Here is a 25167-nt window from a genome sequence, read left to right as displayed (position 1 = left end):
AGATAAAAAAAAATGTTGTTTTGGCTTTGTAGAGCATATCTCCAGGTTTGCCTATTAGCACCATGCCTCTCATTAGATGTTTATCACATTGCTGTAGTTCATATTGCTGCACCCAGAAATTACTATTTGTGTACTTGCATTTTTGATGGGCAGTTATAATTGGTGAATCCTCACCTGTGGATCTAGGAAATTTGTAATATCTCCTGCGCTATTGGAGTCTGTGTCAACTTTTCAATGTCTCCAAATGGGACAAGCAACTACACATAGGCACCACCACTGAGCACTGATGTTTGTTCGTGGTGGTCTGCATCCTGCTATGCTCCCTACTTTTCTCAGTGTCTTCGATGTTTAGAAAAAAGATGTTCTACAGTAAGATATGTGGCAGCTGCTGAAAATATGCAGGTCATGAATAAGAATGTTTTCTGTTTTTGGTGCCCTAGCACCAATCATGAATGTAAGTGATTCAACAAATGCACCCTTGAAGACCGTCCCCATCGCTCATGATCAGATTCTCTCCAGATGTTGTAAGGTAAGTCTAAAACGGAGTTGTGGGACCAGTCAAGGGGAAAACATGTCTTACAGCCTGTGCCCCAAAATCCTTACGCCAGCCGCATCTTCAGACTGCTAGCCACTTTTGGTCCGAGTGCCATGAACCAGTTTCCTAGGTTTAGGAAGCTGGCTTTATATAGAGTATACCAAAATGAGGTACACTATGTATAAAGTCCAGACGACCGTTATTTGCTTACAGAACTTGGATGAATAATCCCAAATGCTCGCTTTTGTGGTAGAGTGGATGAGCAGTTGATCGGAGGGTAGTGTTAAGCATTTGTGGGGGGCTCAGTTCGTGAGGATTTTAAGAGCGGGGGCTCAGTCTGTATTCGTGAACTCAGTCCTGGGTGCTCCAGTGCAGAGGGATTCGGTCAGCCTAGCCCTTGCGTCAAAGGCATTCACTGTTCTAGGTCAGACCAGCAGAGGAAAAAAAAACAGGACAGGTGTGCCACTCTTCGATGCGGACTACCCTAGTCTGCTGGTCTGTCTTTGCAGTGTTGGAGTCTGGATTGGATTTCAAACGAGCATGGTTTGTTGAGAGGTCCAGTACCCCGTATGTTGGTGCAGGGCGACATCAGGGGGTTCGGCGTCTCTAAACTTGTTGTGGAGACAGATATGACCCTCTGGAGCACGGCGACGTCCTCCTGGGTGGCTGCTGCGTCTGACTTGTGGTCAGAAGAATTTTGAACCAAACTTTGCAGTTTGTGTCTACAGGTCAATGGAGATGATGACCGCTTGGCGAAGTGCTAGTGGCACTCAGACTTTTGCAGGTTACACAGCTGCAGTACGAGTCGGGTTGTTGCAATTGTCTTGACAGGAGCAGGGAAGTAGAACTTTGCGCCAAAGTCCACCAGTAGTCCATAGTTCTTGCTTCTTCTTCCTTCTTTTTTCAGGTGAACTCCATTCCTGTCAGGGCCACCTAAATACTGAATTGAGGGGTGTTAAGAAGAGCAACGGGTAGTGGCCAATGGGCTACTTACGCTTGGGGCCCCTACACCCCTTATATGACCACTTCCTGTGAGTATAACCCTATCCTATAGATTCCCTATGTTTCTCAGTCATCACAAAGTAGGCAGAACAATTTCCAGGTGATTCTTGTAGCACCAATCTGGCCATTTCAAAGGTGGTACATCAGTGTCCTTCATATGTCCATTTTGCCATGTAACAGACTTGCATAGGGACCGGCTATACCTTGCATTTAGAGCAGGTTCATCCAACCCATTCCTTTATCTCTGAAATTTACCTCATGGCTCTTGGGTTTGTGCACTATGCACACTTTGAACTACTTGGTGAGTGGCTGATTTGAAGGAAATGCAACAGCTTTCCACTAGACCACATTGCTTCTCGTGGAAGAGATTCAGCAAATGGCTGGGCCAGAGTATGCCAGGAAAAAATGGTACTGCCATTGCCTCTTCAGACTGATGCGGTCTTCGTTCGCGTCTATTAAAGTGTATGTGACCCTATTGCTGCGTATCTTCATTCTTCTTATTGGACATCTTTTCTTTCATCATTCCTTTGATTTAAAGATTTTCTTCATGGTTCAAAGAATGTATTTCCTTCCTTTAGGGAACCTCCTCCATGGGAATTGAATACTGTCCTTTTTTACTTGACGGGTCAATCTTTTAATCAACATTTTGGAAGGGTGCATTTTTGATGGGCAATAAACTGGTGATGAGTTTCAGGTTCTGGCAGAAAAGGAACTATACATGCTACTTACCCTGAATATTAGAGGGGATTTATGTAGGAAGCTGGCTCTGTATATACTATACCAAAATGAGGTATAGTGTGCACAGAGTCCAGTGGAACCCCAAAGGTAGGCAGAGGTAAAAGTAGATTGCACCTTACTATATGTGGTAGTGTGGGCAAGCAGTAAGGCTTTATCAGAGGGTAATATTAAGCATTTGTTGTACACACTTAGACAGCAAATGTCACGCACTCAAAGACTGAATTCAGACCAATTTGATTTGTATAAAAATATTTACTCATATTTATTTTCTAGAACCAAGCAGGCCTGGCACAAGTAAGTGTAAGTGATACTTTTCAAGGCAAGTTGAACACAAGCAAGCTGAATGAAAATGACTTTGTTACAGGTATGTAAATACTTTTTATGATACAGTGGAAATTACTAATGGATTACTTTTCAGATTACTTTATGGATTACTTTTTCTACTCAGTGTGATATGCCTAGATATCACACTGGGATATTTCCTAGAGAAAAGGTAAGTAAAGCAGTTTTTAAATATTTGCAGTTTTCAACAAAACCAACTCCACACTTTGAAGAATTTTCAAGGAAAAACTGTCACTATATTCCTATGGAGAAAAATTGAGTTAATGGTTTGTAGGTAAGTACTTGTTTGTGGAAATTGGTACTCTGGGGTTAGAACCAGGATTCCCACAGGGTCCAGGATGCACCCCTGAAACACCCTCAGCGGCACTAGGTTGGTTGGTGGCTGCTCACGAACAGGCCACAAGGTTGTGGGAGTAAAGCTCCTGGTGTTAGTCTCAGGGCAAAGGGAGATACGAGTTGGCACCTAAAGTACGCCTGCGGGGCGGCTGGCAGCAGTGTGCTGTTTTAACGTTGTGCGTCCTGTTTTCAATTGGGGTTCTCCGGTTGCGACAGACTGCAGGCTCGGGGACCAAGATCTTCTGGAGGTAACCACCAGTTGGAGAGCTAATTTGGGATGCTGGGATACTGTTGGTCGGGCCACCCAAGACCGTGAGACGTCTGGTGCAGAGGTGTCTTTAGGAGCCTGGTTTTTCCCACCAGCTCCGGTCGGGGTGGATCCTCCAGAAAGGGCTGCAGGCGTCCTCTGGCGATTCATGGCAGGTCTGAGATCCGCCTCCGGTCAGGATCGCCGGGTAGACCTTCTCATTGTGTTGAGCCACTCTAACCCGAGCCGTGGGCGTCTGGTGCAGACTCGTGGTTTTGGCTGGGGCTTAACAAATCTGGTGCTCGCAGGATACAGTCTTTGGCTTGGAAGGCAGGACAGGTCCTTTGGGTTCTTGAGGTTGCTGGCTGCAGGTCACACCGAGATTTTGCTGGAGCAGGTTCAAGGTGGGGACAGACCGGTAGGGCTTGGGCTAAGTCAGTGGGCATCCTCCCCTTCTTAGTTTCAGCATGGCTTCTGCGGTCCTTCTCCTTGTGGATTCTTGTCTGAGGAGGCAAGGTTTTGGGTTGACCCTAAATACTAGATTTAGGAGCATAACCGCTCGGTAAAGATTGGGACCAATGGGTCCCTTCCTTTGGGTGGGTCCCCCCAATTATGCCATCTTGCAGTGGGAGGGGGCCATATGCCTCTCTGGTTGGCTGGGTCCCCCCATCTGCAAGATGGTAACTGAGTTGTGCTTCACCCGGCCTCCCCACCTGTGGGGTGGTGTTGGCAAGGATGGGCACACCTCCCTTCCTCACTTGGTTTTGCTGCCGATTCTCCCGCCCAAGGTGGGGGTCAGAACTAGTGGGGGCCAGTTGCTGGAAGCAGCAGAGGCCTGGGGGTAGCTCACAAAGGCGGCAAGCCTTTGAAGCTTCCCCTTTTTGAACCCTGCCCATCCTGAGGGAGGAGGCTTGGTACCTCGCCTAGGATGTGCATTGTTTCAGATCCCAACAGCAGCAGGCTGCCAGCCCTGGGGTCCAGAAACATGTCTGGTGGTGACGGCTGGCGAGCAGCCACTCAGCCTGGACACTTGTGTTGGGTTGTTTTTCAGGGGGCATCTCTAAGATGCCCTTGGAGTGCATTTTTAATTAAATCCCACTCTGACATCCGTGTGGGTTTAATGTGCTGAGAAGTTTGATACCAAATATCCCAGTTTTCAGTAAAGCCATTATAGTACTGTGGAGTTCGGAATGACAAACTTCCAGCACCATATACACTTAATGGCATTACTGCACTTAGAATATCTAAGAATTGGTTTGGACACTGTAAGGGTACAGGGCTACTGCCACCATTGGTATAGTGCACCCAGTTAGAAGGGTGGCTGACCTATGCGAGGGTAGTGTATTGTTGGCATAGCACACAGGGATGTGTGCCATGTCAACTCGTCACTTCTGAAACAAAACACGCAGTCTGCAATGGGGGGGGGTGTGAACAGGGCCTTAAAGGGTGGCACAATAAGTGCTGCACCCCTTAGAGATCTTTCCTGGCCTCTGTGCCCTTGGTACCTGTGGTACCATTTACAAGGTACTGACCTGTGGCCAAAGAGTGCCAATTGGGTTTTGTCTTAATGCAGTTTTAGGGAAAGAACATAGGTCCTCTGTACCGGTTTGGTATGAACACAGGGCGCACTCAGTCAAAGCACATCAGCAGTTTGGCAAAAAGTGGGGGCAACCATGCAAAAAGAGGGCACTTTCTTACACTTTACATAGTAATGTAAGACTTAAGTGTTTTCTTGTCGACTACTATCCACTTTAGAGCGCTCCTGTGAAGGGAACTCAGTACTATTTGAAGAAACTAATACGAGCTAACTAGATCAACAAAAGGTAGGATGAAACACTACCTCTTTTTCCATAACTTTATTAGGTTTCACCTATTATAACCCGCAGGGATTAATAGGCGAGTATATAGTAGGCAAAACAATATCTCTACCAAGTGCGGATTACATCCAGTTCATGTGATGCACTCGTGTGAGACGCGTGCACGTCAAACCCATCAGCCTCAAACCAGAGCCAGGCATCAGAAGCATCAGACTTCAAAGGAATCCCTTCCGCCACCCCCCCCCCCCCTCCCCACCCGCCACACCAGCCACGTTCCAAACCATTTGCCGCATCATCGCATCGGACCCGCCATAGCAATGCAGAGAGCTTCAGACTTCAAAGGAATGCTCCCCCCCCCCCCCTCTGCGCAATGCAAAGGCTTTTTTAAAAATCATTTTTGCGCGCCACTCGCGCGCCGTTAGTGCCTTACAATCCCTGAAGCACTCACAAACGTCATGTCCATACAGTTGTGGCTCCGACTTGTTTTCGCGGGCATCTTTCATTTTCAGTGTTTTTAATGTGTAGCCAGCTGGGGCTGAAATCAAAATCTATTTTCAGTTTGGCATTCACACCATCGCCCGGGGTATGAAAGCATAGTAAAACGTGCAAATAGCAGCAACTTTGTGCGGGTACTTGAAACCCGACCAGTCTCGTTTTTTTTGTTTTCATTCAAGCTAATTACAGTGGAGGAATGAAGGTGATTCAGTCCATCGACTTTGTCTGGTTTACACTTTTTTTTAAAGTGCATGTAAAAAAGGATAAGGTAATCTATGTCATTTGTATTTATATTCCTGCCTTTTGTCATGACTCATGGCACCTCTCACAACTGCCCCTCCCCCACCACAGAGTGCGTCTCACGTGTCATTGCTTTTCACTTCAATTTCACGGGCGCGCAGCCGTGTATCTAAACTTTTCTTGTATTGCTATTGAGTTCTATTTATTAGGCAGCCAGTTTCACCACTGGGTATGACAAAGTAATTTGCATGCTGTTCGTTGTAAACACGAAGGCCTTTACATGTTATGAAGATGGCGGGATGGATAATGTGCTAGTTGGCGGGGATGTGTACATCCGGTGCTGTGTATTCTATTAGTAAAACCAACGTGAAATCTGCCCAGTGCGACATCGCGCTCTCCCTAGAGCTTCTACATAAAAGGAAATGTATTAACTACAAAAGTGTACATGCAACCTTCCTGACAATTAACTCACCAATAACCTGTAAACACCACCAAGTAATGACACACTGTCTACACTAAAACTGTCTACACTAAATGTACAATGACTATATCCACTCATATTATGGAATCATATTAATCTGCTTTACACACTCGCTGCGAAGCAAGCACTACAGTAGCTTTTTAATGAAGTTGCTGTGCATCTATTCTAATTAAGCACTGCTATTTAATGTATATATTTGTTTCATGCACGTAGATTTTTTTTCATATAGGCGAGGGAGTATGTCTGTGTGTAATACGGGAATACTATTTTTGGTTTTGATGACCATGTTATGTTTTACTGATCAGTGTCCTTTTTTTACGTCTTCAAATAGAACTATACAGCAACATAAAACTTAGAAGGCTATTCCATTTGTTGTACAGCGTTTGTTGTTCTATACACAGTGGTCCTCCAAATCCGACTCCGCCCTACAAATCCGACTCCGCCCTCCACTTCACTCGGGGGACACCACCACATCACTGTCCTTGCTTGCTACGAACAAGTATTGCCATAGCTAACAATGCTATTAATTCATATATTTTCAAAGCCAACACATATTTAAAAAATGTCATATACAATACCAATAGCTCACACTTTCCTAATGCGAGACCTATTGCATTGCAAATGCTTGTTTTTATTAAGTATCCCATTCCAACACACTCAAAACAGACCCAGCAAATGTGTTTCATCCCGTATAGGGACTTAATCAGGGCCTAAACAAAAAATTATTTTAAAAAACTACTTTTCACTTATTTAAATCAACAACTCTGGTTCTTATTTTTTTTTGTGCTTTTTAAATCGACCTTTATTGAAATCATTAAACTTAACACAGCCAGGTGCCTACATCCCATCGGGCCAGCACAGCAGTACTCTACATTCAATGCTAGGGGCAGTGAGGGGTGCGAACACAGCAAGCCGTCTGCAACGCATTAGGCCGGCCGCGGCAGGCAATCCGATCAGGCAGTGGTCCACTCAGGTCTCCAAAAACAGTATCCCCCGAAACAAAACCCCAACAAGATCTATTAGTCACAATTAGGCCACAGCTGTCACCTAAACACATTCCAGTTGCCATTCTGGTCCTACTCAATCGCACACAGCTAAGGGTCACCAGCCCACGTTCTTTGCCCTTCACCCCACTACTCCACAAAGGGTTCGTGTGAGCCCACATCCGGAGAATCCCCCGTCTCTGCAGGACCCCCTCCGTCCCCCCCCCTCAATCCCCACCCGTTCCGGGCTCGGCTCTGTCTCCCCAGTGTCAGTATGTGCCAGGAGGAACGCCCAAATAGGCCCCCAAAAAATCCTTACGGCGTGAGGAAGGTGGCATAAGTGTGCAGCTGTTCCTGGCAGTGTATGATGTCGTTAAGCAAATCTTTAAATTTAGGGGCTCTGCCGCGCCCCCAGCGACAGGCTGTACGCTGTTTCGCCAACAAGTGACCCAGGGAGGCGAACCTTATTTGTTCCGTGTAGCCTAAAAGGACGGTAAGGGGATCATCAGGCATGTGTATTTCATTCATGTCATGCAGCACTTCCCTCCAGTATTCCTGGACAAGCGAGCAGCCCCAGGCTAAGTGTCCAAAGTCAGCGTCCTCAGCCCCGCATCTGTCGCAGCGGTCAGTGTCTCGCAAACGTAGCCAGTGTAACTGGGCAGGGGTGTAGTATAATCGATGGATGTATTTATAATGTATCAGGCGTAGTCCGCTGTTGGCAGAGATGACCCCTGTTTGATGATAGCAATAGACCCATTGCTCCTCCGTGATGGGAGTACTAAACTCTTCCTCCCACTTCCCCTTAGCCGGAGCAGGGCTCCTCTCCCATTCCTTTTGAGTTGATAATCGCTATACCACATGCTCAGGGGGAGTTTGTTGCAAAAGATTATGTAGAGGAACCATGATAGGGGGCTCCGACGGTAAGTCCTGAGTCAGAGCGCATGTCTTGCCTAAGCCTCAAATTATAAAAACGCTGTGGAGTGGGGGGTATTGGGACCAAAAAACTCCTCACTATTTTTAAACTTCCTGTTTTTGTATAATTGGCCCTAAGTAAGACATGACATTTTTCGCAGCATGCGTCTGCACCCTCCCTCTGTAGTGATTGGTATATCCTGTCTCCCCTGCAAGGGCACGAACGGCGAGTAAAGAAGAGGGCATTTAAGTGTACGCGCTAGGTCGTGCCAGGCGCTAGTCGTGAATTGGACAGTGGTGGCCGCCAAATGCCTAAGTACTGTGGTTGTGCTAAGATATGCTGTACATGGTGTGGATGCCATATATCCATCTTCGATGGCCAGGTGAGGCATATATGGAAGAGGATGGATCCAATACGCCACAGTGTGCCTGAGCGCAGACAAAGTACAAAGTTCGAATCCTCCGTCCTCAAAGGGCCAAGTCAGAATCTCCCACGCTAGTCTGGGCTGTTTTTGCCCCCATGCTAGTCTAATTAGTTGTGTTTTGATGCAGTTAAAAAAAATGACTAGGAGCATAGGGGATGTTGGTGTTAAGGAGTTTGGGTAGGATTATCATCTTGATCAATGGCACCCTAGCCGCCATGAAAGAGGCATTGAAATCTACCCAGCTATCTTGTCTGTGAAATTATCAAGTGTGTGGCTGTAATTGGAGCGCATCAACTCCTCCGGACATCAAGAAATCCGAAAACCCAGATAAGTAATGGTGTCTCGCACCATTTCAGCAGAAAGTCAAGCATGAACACCTCTGTGTGAGGGGGAAAATTTGAAATTTCCCACAGTTCACATTTATTCCAGATAGCTGGCCGAATAGGATGAGCAACCGTAGAATGGGGTTAAGACTAACTGCACGGGTCCCACAGGAAGAGTGAGTCATCCGCATATATGGAGATCAACATTTGCCTCTCAGGGTATATTAGTGCATATTCACAATTGTGTTGTTGAACCTTCGCTGCTAGAGGCTCAATAGCTATGGCAAAGAGCAGCGGTGACAGGGGGTATCCCTGCCGGGTGCCCCGTGTGATCGAGAAGGGTGCCGACTGAATGTCATTCACCACCACTCTGGCTCGCACCCCTGAGTAGAGCAAGTTGATCACTCCAGAAAGGGGGTCGGAAACCCCATGCGTTGAAGGACGAAGGCAAGATAGTCCCACTCCAGGCAGTCGAACGCCTTAGTGGCGTCGAGAAATACTGCTGCAGCAATGGCGTCCGGGTCGATGTCATGGAGAAGTGCAAATAACGTCCGCAAGTTGTGTGATGTGCCTCGAGTGGGCACAAAACCGGACTGATCCGGAAGCACCAGTGCTGTCATAAGGGGACTAATGCGATTAGCAATTAGTTTGGGCAGGATTTTTGCATAGACATTTATTAAAGAGCGAGGTCATACGAGTCTCATGGGGTAGGCAATTTACCAGGTTTAGGTATGGAAATAATGCGTACTTCCCGCATGGGGAAGGGGTGGGGGGGATGGGGGGGGGGGGAGTATACCACTCTTTCGAGCCTCTTCAAACACACGTGCCTCAGCACTGGGAAGAGGAGATGATTGTTTGGTTTTGTAAAATACAGCCAGGAGGCCGTCTGGACCCGGGGCCTTCCTGGACTGTAACTGCATTATGGCTGTTATGATTTCGTCATCCTCATGATGCCGCAAGAGAAATTCCCTCGGCTTATCTCCCAGCCAGGCTATCGCCGTATCCTCAAAGAAGGGGGCAAAGTCTACTGGCTGAGCAGAGTTTTGTACAGCCTTCTGTAAAACTTCCTAAAGGTCTCCACAATCTCTTGCGTCGCTATGCATTTGCTCATCCTCCCCCCCTCAATGTCTAGCACCGTATTCGAGAAGCGTGAAGGCCGATCCAAGGCTGCCAGCATCTTCCCGGGTCTGTCCCCCTTCTCCGTATTGACGTGCCCTATGATATTTCCCTCTCTTTACATTCTCTCTCCGCTGTCTCTTGATAATCACTAAGGTCGCTGCGTAGCTTAACCTGCAGTTCAGGAATGGGATTTTGCTGCAATTCTGCCTCGATATGCCCAAGCTCCGTTTCCAAGCTCCGTTTCCAGGCGACGTAAGGTGGACCGGATGTCCCTCAAAACTCCGCCACTTTTTGCAATACATATGCCTTGCACAGTAACCTTGAAAGCGTCCCATAGCGTGGAGTAGTGCTCCACTGAACCCTCTTTCCTGGGAACAAAATCGGTGATCTCCTGCTCTAGTTCCTGCTTGAATACTGGATCTAATAAGGAGAGTGGATTGAAGCGCCAAAACTGAAAAGGAGTCAGTCTGTGGGAGGGTCACAGTGACCAATACTGGGGAATGGTTTGAGTAGGTGCGAGGGAGATGGGAGGAATGTGTCACCCACGGGGCAAGGCCCCTAGTAATAATTCATGCGTCTATTCTCGACTAAGAGGCCCGGGCTGTGGTGTAACAGGTGCCCTCCCGCCTTGTCGGGTGCATGTGCCGCCAAACATCAACCAGTTCATAATCCTCAGGTAGTGCTTTGAGAGTGGCTTGTGAACGGGAGTAGTGGTGTGGTTGCGGGTGTGAGCGGTCCAGACCAGGAGTGACTGTCACATTGAGATCCCCCCCCCCGCGGAAAAGATGCATAGGCCCAATCTCCAGTATCTTTCCCCAGAGCACCCGGAACAAGCACCCCAGAGCACCCAGAAAACTGATAAATAAATGGCCTTGTCATTTACAATGCCAATAGCTTAATCTCGCAAATGCATTTGCACGCGCACACAGCCCCGCGCGCACACAGCCCCGCACGCGCGCAGACCCCCACACACGCGCACAGCCCTCCGAGCATAATTCCAAGAGCCAATGTAGTTCAAATATTACTTCTGAAATAGCATCCACACATATATAAATGGTGTTACATTGTGTCTCCCAGGTCCTCCTGGTCTGTCCTAGTGTGATCTTTGGTATATTTTATATTCCCTGTGTGTTAGATTGTCAGCGCTGGCAGAGTGTATACCAGTAGTGAACACATTTAGCGTGCCTGTTTCTGTGCCCAGAAAGGGTGGTTTGTGATTTACTCACAGTGCTAGCGTCTCCACTCACTCATAACATCCAAAACCTGGGCTGAACGGTGTCTCGTGAGGTGGACGACAACTCGAGGCTTAGACATTCCGAGGTTACTTTTCATGTTGTCAATGTTATGACATATATGCAAAGCAGACCCTCCAAAGCACGTCTCCGGAGAGGGGTAGGCAAGCCTCGTCTCACCCCTTCGTAGAGGGGAAGGCAGCCCGCATTACCGCAGGCAAGGGTGCAAATTGTGGGTAACATTCCACGCAAGAAACAAGCGCACGGCAAAACCCCACATTTATGGCTGCGTTGGGGTTTAGTCTGAAATTTCTCATTTCGGCTCACAGATCAGTCCAGAGCCCTGGACTATTAACAGACTCGGAGGGGGGAGGGGGGGGGGGGTACCTGTTAATGTAGGGGCCAGGGCTTCATTGATGACAAAGGAGGCTTCTCAAGTGTGGGGCACTGGTCGTCCTGCTTGTAGCTTTGCATTCTCATTCATTTACCGTGTGTCTGTGTGTGCGCCTGTGTTTGTCTGTGTATGCCTGTATGTGCTTGTCTATGTTGAGCCTATCTGTGTGTGTGTGTGTGTGTCTGTGTCTGTGTCTGTCTGTCTGTCTGTCTGTCTGTCTGTCTGTCTGTCTGTCTGGTCCGGTCCGGTCCGGTCCTGTCCGGGTGCTCATTAATTGCGAATACTACACATGTTAGAGCGAGACACTCTTTGAGGGTGTCTAGCACTGTTTTGCACAATGTTTATAAAATACAGCCAAACTCTAAATAAGATGCCCTGTTCTCATACCTGACCGAAACACCACAACCAAAAATGTTGAACGTGACAGAGTGGAAATATCACATACCATCTTTACGTATGAGGATGACAAACTCTAAAATGCAGTTATTTCACCTCTCGTTAAAAGATGTCTAATCAACCGCATTAAATACAACCCTAAACGTGAGGTCACACGGACTATGTGGGTTTTAGGCGTGTGCGTAATATTTTGTTAATATTTGTTTTTCAGTGTGACTCGCTGGAGACATGCCCGTAAAACGCCCTTTGTGACCTGTGACTCTTATTACCAACAATATCCTTATCGCCAGTCCTTGAACCCCCACCCTCACACCAAAGATGACATACATGTGGCAAGCAATGGAACATGCATGAGCCTGCATGCATGTTTGGCTCTCTCACCGTTGCTCAGAGCCCCGGGCGCTGCCAGGGCACGACGAGCCCAGCTCTGGCATCCTTGGCTTGTACAGAAACGGCGGCATGCCCAACAGCGGGCTGTACAGACTTACATGTGGAGTTTGTTGGTCACAGTGTTCCTGGGGGTGATGACGGCGCTGCTCTTCTGCCTGGCAGCCTCGGAGGCGGCTACCGCGAGCCTCTTGGTGGATTTATCGAGCTCCCGCTTGCTGTCCCTCACCTCGGTGTGCAGGGCAGTCCTCTTTGCAGCGCCGGTGCGGTCTCCCTGCGCGGGATCCCAGAGCTGACTTTTGTGAGCTGTGGGGGAAGCTGGCACAGGAGAGGTAGGCTGGCTCTCGCAGGCTGCCTTCCTCTTTGTGGGAGAGGCGGGCGGTGGGAGTTGCGTTTTGTTCTTGTCTGAATCATGTAAGAAGTTTCTCTATTAGCCCTGTCCTTTTCAGACTGGGCTCCCGGACTTCCTGCTGACTTAAAAGGTTCCTTATCTTAGAAGATAAGAAACGTTTTACTTAAGCAGTAAGTCAAGGAACCCAGTCTGGAAACGACGGGGCTAAAAGAGAAAGAAGAACGTCACTAGGACCTCTTCTCGAATGGCTGGCCACAGTTTAGGAGGCCAGCCAATGGAGAAGAGGCGGGGCTTAACCCTCGCTAGTGAAGTACACTCTAAAACATAAAATTTTGCGAGCTCGACTGCGCATGTGCACGCTACGCGAGACCTAAAACTCTCCCATCCCTCGTACCTTCCAGGTAAGGAAGTGGTAGGCAGGGGGACCCGAGCGCTCATCCATTGCAAAACCAGTCACTGGCCTGTGGCACGTCATGACATGGTTCATTACTTGGATTCACATACAACCTTTTCCCACCCCCCCTCCCACATCAGCAGCCCAAACCTGCTGTGGCCCACGTCCCTCCCCCCCCTTCCTCCCAGACCAGGCTCCCAACAGGGAAAACATCTTAATCCACAACTAGCGGTAATAAACCCACGCTCATATCAGTAAGGGGTAACCTGTGAGGTGGAGTCCAGAGGGCGTCCAGGGGTCTTCCTCGCTACAGCGAGGGTGCAGAGGTGATCGTGTAAATGGTCATCTAGAAACTGAAGTACGTATTAGTGACACTGCCTTATATATCTGCCCTTTCAGTGGCAGTGGGGGCAAAATATAACTGTCCATCGCATTGCAGGTGGGTAGGGGGACAGGGAGATAGTCAAGTCCTTTCCAAAGCGTTCAGAACTGCCAATGTCTCCATGGCATCAGCCAACATGTCTGATTACGCAGACTGGCATCACCTCTGTGAGGGGGGGGGGAGATTGTCAACCCCTCCCCAGTTCCCCTTCCTCGATATTCAGTTGCCCCTCTCACCTTCACCGTCCGGGTCAGGACCACATGGCATGTGTTCTCATCAGTGAGCGAAAGTCAAGAAGTTGGAGATCATTCTACATCTGAAGTGCCGCCGCCAGCTTCAGGGCGATGAGCCGGCGAAGCCCGCCCTGCCGCCGTCCTCAAAGGTCCTTAGGAAGTCCTGTGCGAGCTGCAGAATGTTGAAGAAATGCTGCTTACTTTGATAAGTCACTTTAAGTTTTGCTGGGAAGAGCATCGCATATGTGATATTAAGTTGCTATAGTTTCTTTTTCACCGGTAGAACTTTCCGTCTCTGTTCCTGGACAGCCATGGTGAAATTGGGATATAGTTGTGGTATGTGTGCCTTCTATGTCAGATCCGCCGCTCTGTCTCCGCCAGTCGCTCCTCTTGTTTGTCTACTGTATGCGATACTCCATCTAAACGTGCAGACATGGAGTCCATCTTAGATTCTATAGAGGTCAGGCTAGACTGCATGGTCAGCAGCAGATCCTTCAGGTCAGCAGTCGAGGGCGCCTGAGTCTCCGCCTGTTCTTCAGGGTCCGCGTGTGATTGCGTTCCTTTTCTCGCCTCAGGGTTGAGCTTCGGTTGGCGGCAGTCTAGCTTACCCATGGTGCCCAGCAGTGCTGACCGGCCCACATTAGCTGTCCTCCAACCTTCACGTTGTTTCCAGGCCAGGTATTGAGGAGGAACAACACCACACCGCATCTCGCACCTTTGATAATCAGCGCTTTTTCAGCAGGCTCAGGATGCATCCAGGAGGAGAGGTCAAAACCTCCTCACTTTGTGGTTACCCCACGGGGGCGAAGAAGGGTCCAAAATGATGTCTCAAATGTGCCTTTATCAATCCAGGATGGGATCCCTTCACTCCTGCTCCGGTCCTACATCGGTCACCAAACACAGCAGCCTACATGCGCTCCAGCTGTAGTCCTGCGCAACCTAAAAGGCTGGGGTGGGTCCCCCTCCGCAGGACGTGCAATCGGCGATGATCACAGGGCCGCAATGCAGGCGTGTGTTGTCTCCCTGAGCAGGCCTCCGGCCAGTCGGCTGATTGCTCTCTCTAGGACACCCGCAGCTCCAGCCTCCCCTTGGTGACAAAGCGGGAAGTGCCTGCCGGGTGCCCCGCAGGTGAGTTCAGTCCTCAACGTTTCCTCAGCACAATAGCAGGCCCAGCAGACACAGAAAAGGCCCTGCCCGTCGCAAGACGACCCTCCTGGCTACTCCCCCTCTCCCACGGATGGGACCAGCACAGATTCCCGCGGCGCTCCACAGCCTCGCTGCATCCCTTACCAACTGTGTCCCAGCTCCTCCCAGGTGATCTCAGTCCGGCCCGCAGGGTCCCAACGTGCCGCCGGGTCCGGAAGGCCCCAGAGCCAGCAGGCCCTCCCCCTTGCACACTCCGTTCGGCGGTAGCAGGTCCACGCCGCCCCCCCCCCCCCCCCCCTTAGTTCAGAGCGCAGTCAGCCTAGGAGGGGTGGCAAATTAACGCCCCACGGCGCTCGGCCTCCGCTCCAGGCCTCCCCCACGGTCCTGCAGAGGTCTCATACCCGCCAATCGGGCAGCAGAATCGCACCTCCTCCTCCACACTACCGGAGTGCCGTCACCAGTCGGGTCAGCCCTCCTCCGCTCCACCTTCAACAGCGGGCCCCCCGAGCGATCGAGACCCGCAGCACTCCCAGCTACAGTTGGGTCAGACACAGCGATCGCGGCGGCTGTTCTTCCTATTCCACCGGCCGATCCCTCAGCGCCACCATGTTGGTTCCAACCAACGCTGCAGTCCAGTCGCGATCTTTGCTTTACGGCCAGGTATCAGCAATTTTCTCGCCTGCATACACTCCCGTATAGTTCCACTGCACAGATTTTACCTTTTTAGTTGCTCATTAGTTCCGGATTGCCAGGATAAATGACTGATATTTCCCTCGAGCTGCAAGAGCCTCACAGCAGTGCGGCCATCTTCCTTGGCGCCCTCTAGCGCCCCCTACCTTAAATTAATACTTGTATACAGGTGGCACAGTAAAAACTCTAGACTTTTTTTGACCGGTCTGGGCTTAAGAACATGGAAGTGTATTGAAAACCTACCTGGAAAGGAACATTTTATGATGTTTTCTGAATTAGTGGAATTTCTTTTTTTTTTTTTTATTGGTTTTTAACCCAGTATTGCCTAGAGGCTTTCTTTTAGCTTTGCTTTACGTTTTAAATTGGACTTCGAAAAGTGTTTGAGGAAAGCTGTCGCACACAAGGATACTCCCCTATTATGATTTCTGACTACTTATGGTGAATAAGTAGATTTACAAGTAATTATCCATCCTCAAGAGTTGTAAAGTACAATCACTGCACACAGGATGAGGTTACTTGGTCAACCAGAGGGGTCCATATCTGCTATATCCAGTGATCCTGAAGGAATTGGGCCACCTCCTCCTCTGTCCAAAGAATGCAGGTGCCTCTATTTTCTTTGGATTGAATGAGGAACACATTTGCAGCCCTTTATTAAATGTTAGATGTACTCTGCATACTAGGCAGATTATATTGTCCATTGTAGGTCCCGAATTAGATATTCATACCTGTAGAGGCTACCTCAAATAGCATACCTATCCACTTTGAACAGCAATATGCAAACAGTCTGCAGATACCCAGGTTTCCAAAATGGACATCAGGCCGCCAAGTGTATTACAAGGTAGCTTATTGCCATCTTGGATGTTGAACTGGAGCGAGACATGCCTCAATCTTCCTTTGCAACATTGTTTTCACACCAGTTGGGGTGGGATTTAAAACCATTTATTGGTTGTTCAGTATCACTTCAGATAGTTTAAACTGGGTATCACGTCTTTGGTGTTTTCTGGACTTCTAGAAATGCCCACTAAAATGTATCCAAAGAAATAAAACCGCAATTGACCCATGCCCCTAAGAATCAGTGCATGTAGTTTTTTTTCAAGGAGTCTTGGAGATTATTTGCAAACAGGTTAACAATGATTTCTAATGACTATCTCTGTAGGAAAGTTTTCGGTAATCACGACGCATCACATGGCCAGAGGCTCAACACAAATTATTTTAAAAATTATAGGGGAGGGCATTACTTTCGGCAGCACAATTAATAGCTGTTCTTAGTCTATTTACAGTACTCCTATTTCCATGGCTAAATAGATCTGTCTGTAACTCGTTCAAAAGCAGTCTCTCAAGACACAAGCATCCTTTTTGTCTTTTTTTCGTGTTTTCACTATCTTTGAGTTCTGAAAAGCATCTTTAAATTTTCTTGGCTTACCTGACTTTTGTAAGGCCAAAGTAATGACACATGAAACCTACACATGGCATATAGAATTCATTGAAGTAATAAATATTTTCCATAAAGATCTGTTAAATTAGACACATTTTGAAATTAGCCTTTGAGCATCAGGTTATACATGTAATTATTTATCAAACTTGAAAAACCTTCAGAAAATTCATAATTGACACATTTCTATTTTAGATTTTTCAGATGCCATTGGAAAAAGAGGAGCAGTGTGGTGGTCCGATTCTGGCACAAGAAGAGATTAAAACCATTTTTGGTAGTATTCCAGACATTCTTGATGTTCACACTAAAATTAAGGTGACTGCATATTTCACCATATCTGTTTTAACACCTTCATGAGATGGCTTGTATTCTAAAACTCACTCTGGATTGAACATGATTTATTTTTGTGAGATTTAAATTCAATTCACACATTTGAATTATAGTGGAAAGAGCAGTAACAATTTAAAAAATGTACAAACCTAGATTACCATTAGAGCAATATGAACGTTAAAGGTGGGCCATCTAAATCAATACAGCGCTTTTACAAATGTGGCCTAGGTGGTTGCTTTTTTAAATTGAATTCAAAGGTGTATAGTGCTTTCTGATTTGTATCCTTGTATTTATATCATTCTTGAGTTGGGTTTTTTCAGGTCCGACTCAAACCTACAATGAAATGTTGGTCTGGACAATCTCTTCTAAGCGGTGCAGTATTTTACTGTTCATACCTATGGGCTTTCCGATTTTGTAATTTAGAATCTCTGGATTGCTCTTATAGCGCACTTCCTGAATAAATCGCTGTACAACCCACAGGTGACCTGTTCGGATCCCTGCACTGCTGTCTTTGCTGTTTTCTTTTACTGCAGTTTTTTCTGCCAGCTCACAATACTAGAGAACCAACTGTGGCTGCAAACGGTGGACAGCTCGCATACATTTCTTTCTATTCTACATTTCCGTAAATGTTTTGACGTGCCTCTCCATTATTTGTTTGGGCACCCATTTCTAGGTCATGTAACACCGGAGGATAACCACCAGAGCTGAAGTTTTGAGCAATTAATGGACTACAACCAACTTCAGCATTTACTGTTGGGACAAGCATTTTGATTTGCTGTGTTGTAATTATCCTGGGGTCTGCTTTGATTGTGTGTAGAAAACCTGAATTCCATGAATGCCACATTCCTAATCAAAACCTTTGTTTCCACAGGATGATCTAGAAAATCTGATGAGAAGTTGGGTAGAATACAAGAGTATTGGTGCAATTATTCTTAATTATGTAAGTTCTTTCCAGTTATACGCATTGTGTGGATGCTTAGCGTTGTAACCTCATCTGTACCATATTGGAAATCTTTTGTGTACGTTGCAAATGTTTGTGATTTATCTATCTAGTACACCATAATTCTATAAAAAAACAAATTAATTAAAATCTAAAGGTAATTCTATAAAAAACCAAATTAATTAAAATCTAAAGGTGGAAGCGAGGGCGTCCCTATCAGAGCGAGTGACTTGCTCTATTGCATCTAAGATGAAAATGGCTTACAGCATCTGTGTCCTCAATTGTTCAGGGTACAGCATTGCTAAGGTTTTTTTTTTTTTTTTTTTTTTTTTTGGAAGACCTTTATTGCACATTGTACATATACACAGCGGTGTGCCTACAACCCACTGCTGGGGCCGGCCGCAATCGGTGCACCACACAAATCATACGAGCCTGCCATTACACGCCATCAACACCATTACAGGAGTCCAGAAGTCTCGGCTCATGAAGGCACAACAGTTGTTCCAGATGCAATATTTACAGCACACCCGTAGAGTGCGGCCGTGTCGCCCCCATGTGATCTCGGTCTAATTTTCATTTTTGCATAAAGAAAAGCAACATCAACAACTCCCAACCCCTCCCCCCCCTCCTGATCCTGGGTTCAGTGAGTAGTCCAAGTCCAGTAGCCATAGTGTAACAGGGCAGTCAACATGTCTAATGTGCAACAGTGCATCCCCAAGGAAGGGAACCTTCCCTCCTTTCTTGTAACCAACCATAGGCAGGAGCGAGGCTAGGGAAGTGAATATTTCCACGCCAGTCTAAGCAGTCCACGACATTCCCCCTGTTGTGTCCCCCGCACAGTTACCCTACACCAAATACAGGTCAATCATAGGAACATCTCAGGCAGCTCCATCCTCACCGTCCAACAGAGCAGCATTCACACTCTCGTCGCTGTCGGTGTCCGCTAAGGACAACATATAAAGTGTAAACGGAGCCCACACATCCCTTGGGCGAGAGGCCGTGGGTAATTCGTCATAATAACAGTTCAATTGGTCTCTGCAATAGGCCATATCCTTCAGCCACAGTTGCACCTCTGGCGCTCTCCTCCCACCCCAGACCATAGCGACCCTCCTCCTGGCCAATTGAAGCGCCAGCACCACCAGCCGCCGCGATGTCGCAGCCACCCCAGAAGCAATGCCCAAAAGGCACAGGCGCACATCCAGCTTTACCTCAGTCGACACCATGACAGTCAGCCTTTCAGTCACCTCCTTCCAAAAATCATAGACGCGTGAGCATCCCCAGGCCAGGTGTACAAAGTCAGCGTCTTCACCTCCACACCGTACACATTGAGCAGTTGACCTGAGCCCGTAACGTACCAGTTGAGCCGGCGTATAGTACCACTGTTGTAGAAATTTATAATGCAGAAGACGGAAGTTGCCATTGATCACATACCCCCCGGTCATAGCACAACACTCATTCCAATCCTCATCGCTTAGCGGTTCCGGGAGACTCCTATCCCACCTCGCTCTAGCCAGGGTCGCCCCTCCACCCTCGTCTTCCTGCGCAGCCTTATATAGTTTAGATAATAATTTAGTCCTGTCCTTGGCCGTATATAACAACTGCAAGGCTCCCAGGGCCATCGGTTCCTCCGGATACATTGGGTATAAGTCACGCACGGCTGCCCGAAGCCTGACATACACAAAGGTGGACATAGTAGCATTCGACGAGCGGGTCGTCATCTCCCGAGATGTGAGAAACGATGCTCCCGGAAAGAGGTCCCCCATAGTCTGTAAGCCAGCCTCCCGCAGGATCTGCAGCCCTCCAGGTTCCCCCGTCACGGAGATATCTGAGTGATAAAGCAGTGGCATAGCCGGGGCATATAGCGGTAATCTGCCAGCTCGTTTACCCAGGCTGTCCCATGCAGTCGCCGTGAGCCTCACAGTATCGATCTCCCCTTTCTCAAACACCGAGTGCTTATTTACGATCATAGCCCTAAGTGGATACGGCAGAACCGCGCTCGCTTCCAGAGCTACGTGCGGGGTGTATGGCGGAGCAGCGATCCAGTAACTCGCAAAGTGTGCCTGTGCACAAAGATAATAAAGTCTCATATCCGGCAGGGCGAACCCTCCCAGATCGTAGGGCTTGATCAGCACCTCCCAAGACACCCGTGGTTTCTTGCCAGCCCAGGTGAGTGATATCAAAAGGGATCTAAGTCTCGCAAAGAAGTGTGACCTCAGCGGGACCGGAATGTTTGTGAAGAGATAGAGAAATTTTGGTAGAACTACCATTTTGATCAAAGACACGCGGTCAGCCAGGGTCAGAGGGAGACGAGTCCATCTCGCCACCTGGTCCTCTAATTTGGAGATGGCAACGCCGTAGTTGGCCCGTATGACTTCTTGACAATCCCTATGCACCCAAACACCCAGGTATCTAACCGACTCCGCCGCCCATTCTAGCGGGAACTCCAGTGGGACTGGATTAGTGACGTCCGTGAGGGGCAGTACCACAGACTTGTCCCAATTTATGGTCAGTCCCGAGTGACGGCCAAATTTAATGAACTCTCTGAGAATGTTTTCCAGGTGGAGCGCCGGATCCCTGACATATAGTACCATGTCGTCAGCGTACATCGACACGGCCAACGATCGGAGAGGGAACTTCAATGCTGCTTCCGCATATCTCTGCCGCAAGACACAGGCCAGCGGCTCCATCATGATGGCAAAAAGCAGGGGCGAAAGGGGGCAACCCTGCCTCGTCCCCCTCTGAATCGGAAAGGAGGAAGAGACATGACCATTGACCCTAACTCTCGCAGTGGGCGCAGTATACAACAGGGAAATTAGTGACGTGAAGAAGAAAGGCACCCCCATCCGATGCAGAACGGCCATCATATACTTCCATGCTACCGAGTCAAAGGCCATGGCGGCATCCAGCATGACCGCCACCGCGGCTAGCTCTGGCTTAAGGAGATGTAGGACGGCAAATAAGGTCCTCAGGTTGTGAGTGGTGGACCGGAGAGGGATAAACCCCGATTGATCCGGCAATACCATAACCGGTAGGAGGAGACGTAGCCTTGTGGCTAACACTTTGGCAATTATTTTGACATCAGTATTCATGAGTGAAAGGGGACGGTATGAATCGCACCTATTCAGAGGCTTCCCCGGCTTAGGGAGCGCCACCAAGAGCGCCTCCCTCATAGTCCCCGGAAGCCGTCCGCATTCAAAAGCTTCTTCCAGGACCATTGCCAACTGCGGAATTAGCAAATCTGCATATGTTTTATAGAATTCGGCGGGCAAGCCATCTGTGCCAGCCGCCTTCCCATTTGGGAGGGCTGCAATTGCATCTCTAAACTCAGCCGCAGTAACGTGATGCATCAGGAATTCCTGTTGACCCCTGGAAAGCCACACCAACGCCCCTGTGCAGCTATGTGGTGTAATTATATGCAGAACACGCAGGTCCCAAAGGGACGGAGTGGCCGCCCTGAGAAGGACTCCGGGACCAGGGCCCCTCCCCGGTAGCACCGAAGGTCAGGATAGGCAGCGCTGGAGAGGCGCCGAACACCGGAGCCCGATGGTCAGCAGCCAGGAGAGAAGAAGGTCCAAGACGGCGGGCGCGTCGCCGGCCAGCAGTTCAGTGCAGCAAGCCTCCCAGCGAAATGTATGTAGCGGAGAAAACGCTCCCCTGCAGCCCAGGTCGTGGCCACGCTGAAGCACTCGTCCGTCCCAGCCTCTCCGCCCCCCAGCCGACCCTTCCCCAGCCCCCCCCCCGGCCCAAGCTCGCGCGACGCGGGCTATCGCGGCCCGGCACCACCTCCGCAGCCCCGGGCTCGCGTAGCGCCCCGCCCCACTCACCGAGACCAGCAGGGCCGAGTCCAGGCCGTCCGGTGCTCCGACGCCGCCCCAGACAGATTCCGCCGCCGCCTCCGCTACACCGCCTCCGCAGCCACAAGCGCCGCTTCCAAAGCGCCGATGTCTCAGGCAGCAGCGGGGACAAGGATCCGGATCACAGCGGGACCTCCGCTCCGCTTCAGCCGAGGCCGCAGTCTTCAATTTCCCGGCCCGGGATCGGGCCGCTCCAGGTGCCCACAGCTCAGCCTCAAACACGGCACAGAGCGCTCCAGGGGGCCCCCAATGTGAACGGAGCAAGCTCAGCCGGAGTTCAGGGTTAAGGCGCCGGGGAAAGCAGGATTAATGTGAGGATTTTTAATGGTCTCGGCGGAGCCTCACACGAGTGCGGCCATCTTGCCCGGCGCCCTCTAGCGCCCCCCCAGCATTGCTAAGGTTAGAGTATTTGTTAATGAAAATTGTTAAATGGCCACAGACAATGGTTGGATTTAGCCTGTTAGTTTGTTGTTTTCTGTTTCGGGGTGAGCTGTATTTAAGGATGGAATGAATGCCTTATGGCTTTATTTAAAGGTTAGATTTATGAGAACATTTTATATAGATGCTAGTTACAGCCAAAGTAAAATCCTTAGGGCAAGTTGCTTTACTTGGAGCTAAAGCATTGGGTGTTTCAGAACAGGATCTTTGTGACTACTTATCTTGATAAATCGTAGATCCAAGCTGTGTGAAAGTGCACTTTCTGTGGCATTCACTGCATGACTAAAAGATTAGTTTGGATAAAAGCTGCTTTTAGTCCTGTTAACAGTATGCATGTTGATGTTCATATTTGGCAATAAGGTCAGTAGTAAAGTCCCTTCCCTTTTATGCAACACAATGTTACTTTCTGCCAAAGCCCTTTTGATTTGAATGCAGGACTGAAGGAGCAACCTGACCCAACCTCTTAGCCAGGAGTGATGTAAAAATCTTGTAATCTGTGTTTAGTATTGAAATAGGGCGATAAGAGCCACAGTCAGAGGAAGCCTTGCCTGGTTTCAAGATAAGTGTGATTGTCACATTGTTCCAAGATATAGGTGGTAAATCTCCTTCCAACAAAATTTGATTAAATAATATTGTTAGAAAAGGAGCAATATCTTCGCAAGACGTTTATATATCTCTGCGGGCAAGCCATCTGGCCCGGCCGCCTTGCCATTTTTGCTGTTATGTATAGCAATCACTACTTCTTCTTCCGTTTATAGTCTGATCTAAAAAGGCCGTTTGCTCTGGGGAAAAAGATGGCAAGGAGATGTTACTCAGCCATTCCTTTATACTATCAGATGGGATATTATTATCCTCCTGATATGTTTTGAAAAAAGTTTTTAAAAGCAGATCTTATTTCTACGTCCGAAGTTTCGATACCCAAACTAGTTTTTATAGCCCCTATATTACGGGTTCGATCGGTTCTGGATTTCCACGCAAGCCATTTACTTGCCCCTTCTCCAAATTCAAAGTGGGCAAGTTTACTTGCTTCCCACCTTTTGAAGTACACGTTGGTTAAGTACCAAGTCAAATTGCCCTTTAAGTTTCAACACTTCCTCTAGTTTAGCTGATGTTACAGATTCAGAAGCATCTAGTTCATTCTGAGCCAGCAGTAAGTTCGCCTCAATAGATGTTACTTCCTGGGTATACTCCCTCCTTGGGAACGTTATCTTGTTTTTGATGATCCCTCTTAAGAAACATTTGAAGGTACCCCATACAGCACTTGAGCTAGCAGAACCAATATTTCTTAGAAAAAATTCTTTTGATTCTGCTCTTATATACTCTAAATCTTCAAGTGATGTAAGGAAAGACTTATCAATAGACCATGACCTAATTGGAGGTTGAATAAGTACTTCAAGATCTAAAAGTACTGCCGAATGGTCCGAGAGGTGGGATGGGAGATAACTAACATTCTTTGTTAAGTTAAGTATCACTCTACTTACAAGAAAAACATCTATCCTAGATCTATGGCGATATTTATTTATAATTTCGAAAAGAGAAACCAATTTTCTGCCCAGATCTTGCCCTCCATATGTCTATAATACCATATTGTGACATGGTTTTGAGTAACAAGTCTCTGGATTTAGATAAGATGTATTGTCGACTAGAACTAGTCTTATCTAGTGAAGGATCGAGTACAATATTGAAATCTCCTGCTATTATAACAGGTTCTGAAAAGTGCAGGAGTTCAGAGAATAATTATACTAAGGCAGAGGGATCATCCCTATTAGGCCCGTATTATCCCACAATTGTAAGGCGTGAGCCACCTATCACGACTGTAGCAATTGCCCACCTGCCTGCGGGATCAGTTTTCTGCTCTAAAAGTCTAGTATTGATTGTTTTTTTAAAAAGAATGGTAACCCCTCTAATGTTAAGTGTTTGCGATGTAGTAACAGCTAAATCTATCCAGTTGTTTTTCTTTACCAAGTCATAAACCTCAGCCTCAACCAGATGGGTCTCCTGAAGTATAATGACCTGCGCATCAAAGTCACGTAGATATTGTATTATTGTTAGATCTAGTTTTGGTGCGCAGGCCATTAACATTCCAGGAGAGTATCTTAACCCCTTCGCTGCTGGCCCGTTTCCGCCGCTGTGCGGTAAACAAATGAACAGTGGCGGGCCATGACGAACTCCAGCCGTCATCAGCACACGAGCACCGTAGTGCATGACGGCTGGGGTTCGTCACCAGCATACAAGGGGTTAATTACACTCATAGTTGATGTATCCATTAAGGCGAAATCTTTCTGACGCATAGCCCATGATATAGATCCGAAGTTTGTATTCTGTCCATTTTTTAACAGAAAAAGATGCCTACCAATTCAGAGCTGAGTAACATTTTATACTTTTTTGCCCTACCCCTCACCCTGTGACCCCTACCCACCCTCCCTTGAACCCTTGATTGTCCACCGGAACGCGTCCGGTTTGGTACCCCTAACCCATTCCAAGCTCCGCGGAGTGTTTATTCTAGAAATGGAGGACTCGCCAGATCTATATTACGTTTCGGTTTATAAGGCTACTCCAATATACTGGATTG

At 48.1% G+C, this 25167-nt stretch overlaps 1 protein-coding gene across 5 annotated transcripts in view; it reads left to right on the top strand.

Moving 5' to 3' along the window:
* Positions 1-25167, top strand: part of ECT2 (epithelial cell transforming 2) — a 247927-nt gene that overhangs the window by 122331 nt on the left and 100429 nt on the right. For all 5 annotated transcript variants that reach the window (XM_086944387.1, XM_086944385.1, XM_086944386.1 and 2 more), the window contains 2 exons: positions 17229-17348; positions 18235-18303. In XM_086944387.1, coding sequence (XP_086800513.1) covers positions 17229-17348; positions 18235-18303 — 189 coding nt within the window. The remainder of the gene's footprint in view (positions 1-17228; positions 17349-18234; positions 18304-25167) is intronic.

The sequence above is a fragment of the Lissotriton vulgaris genome, chromosome 11 (assembly GCF_964263255.1).
Source record: "Lissotriton vulgaris chromosome 11, aLisVul1.2, whole genome shotgun sequence".
NCBI lineage: Eukaryota > Metazoa > Chordata > Amphibia > Caudata > Salamandridae > Lissotriton > Lissotriton vulgaris.
The sequence above is the reverse complement of the archived record's forward strand: the minus strand, read 5'-3'. Positions and strand labels throughout refer to the sequence as shown.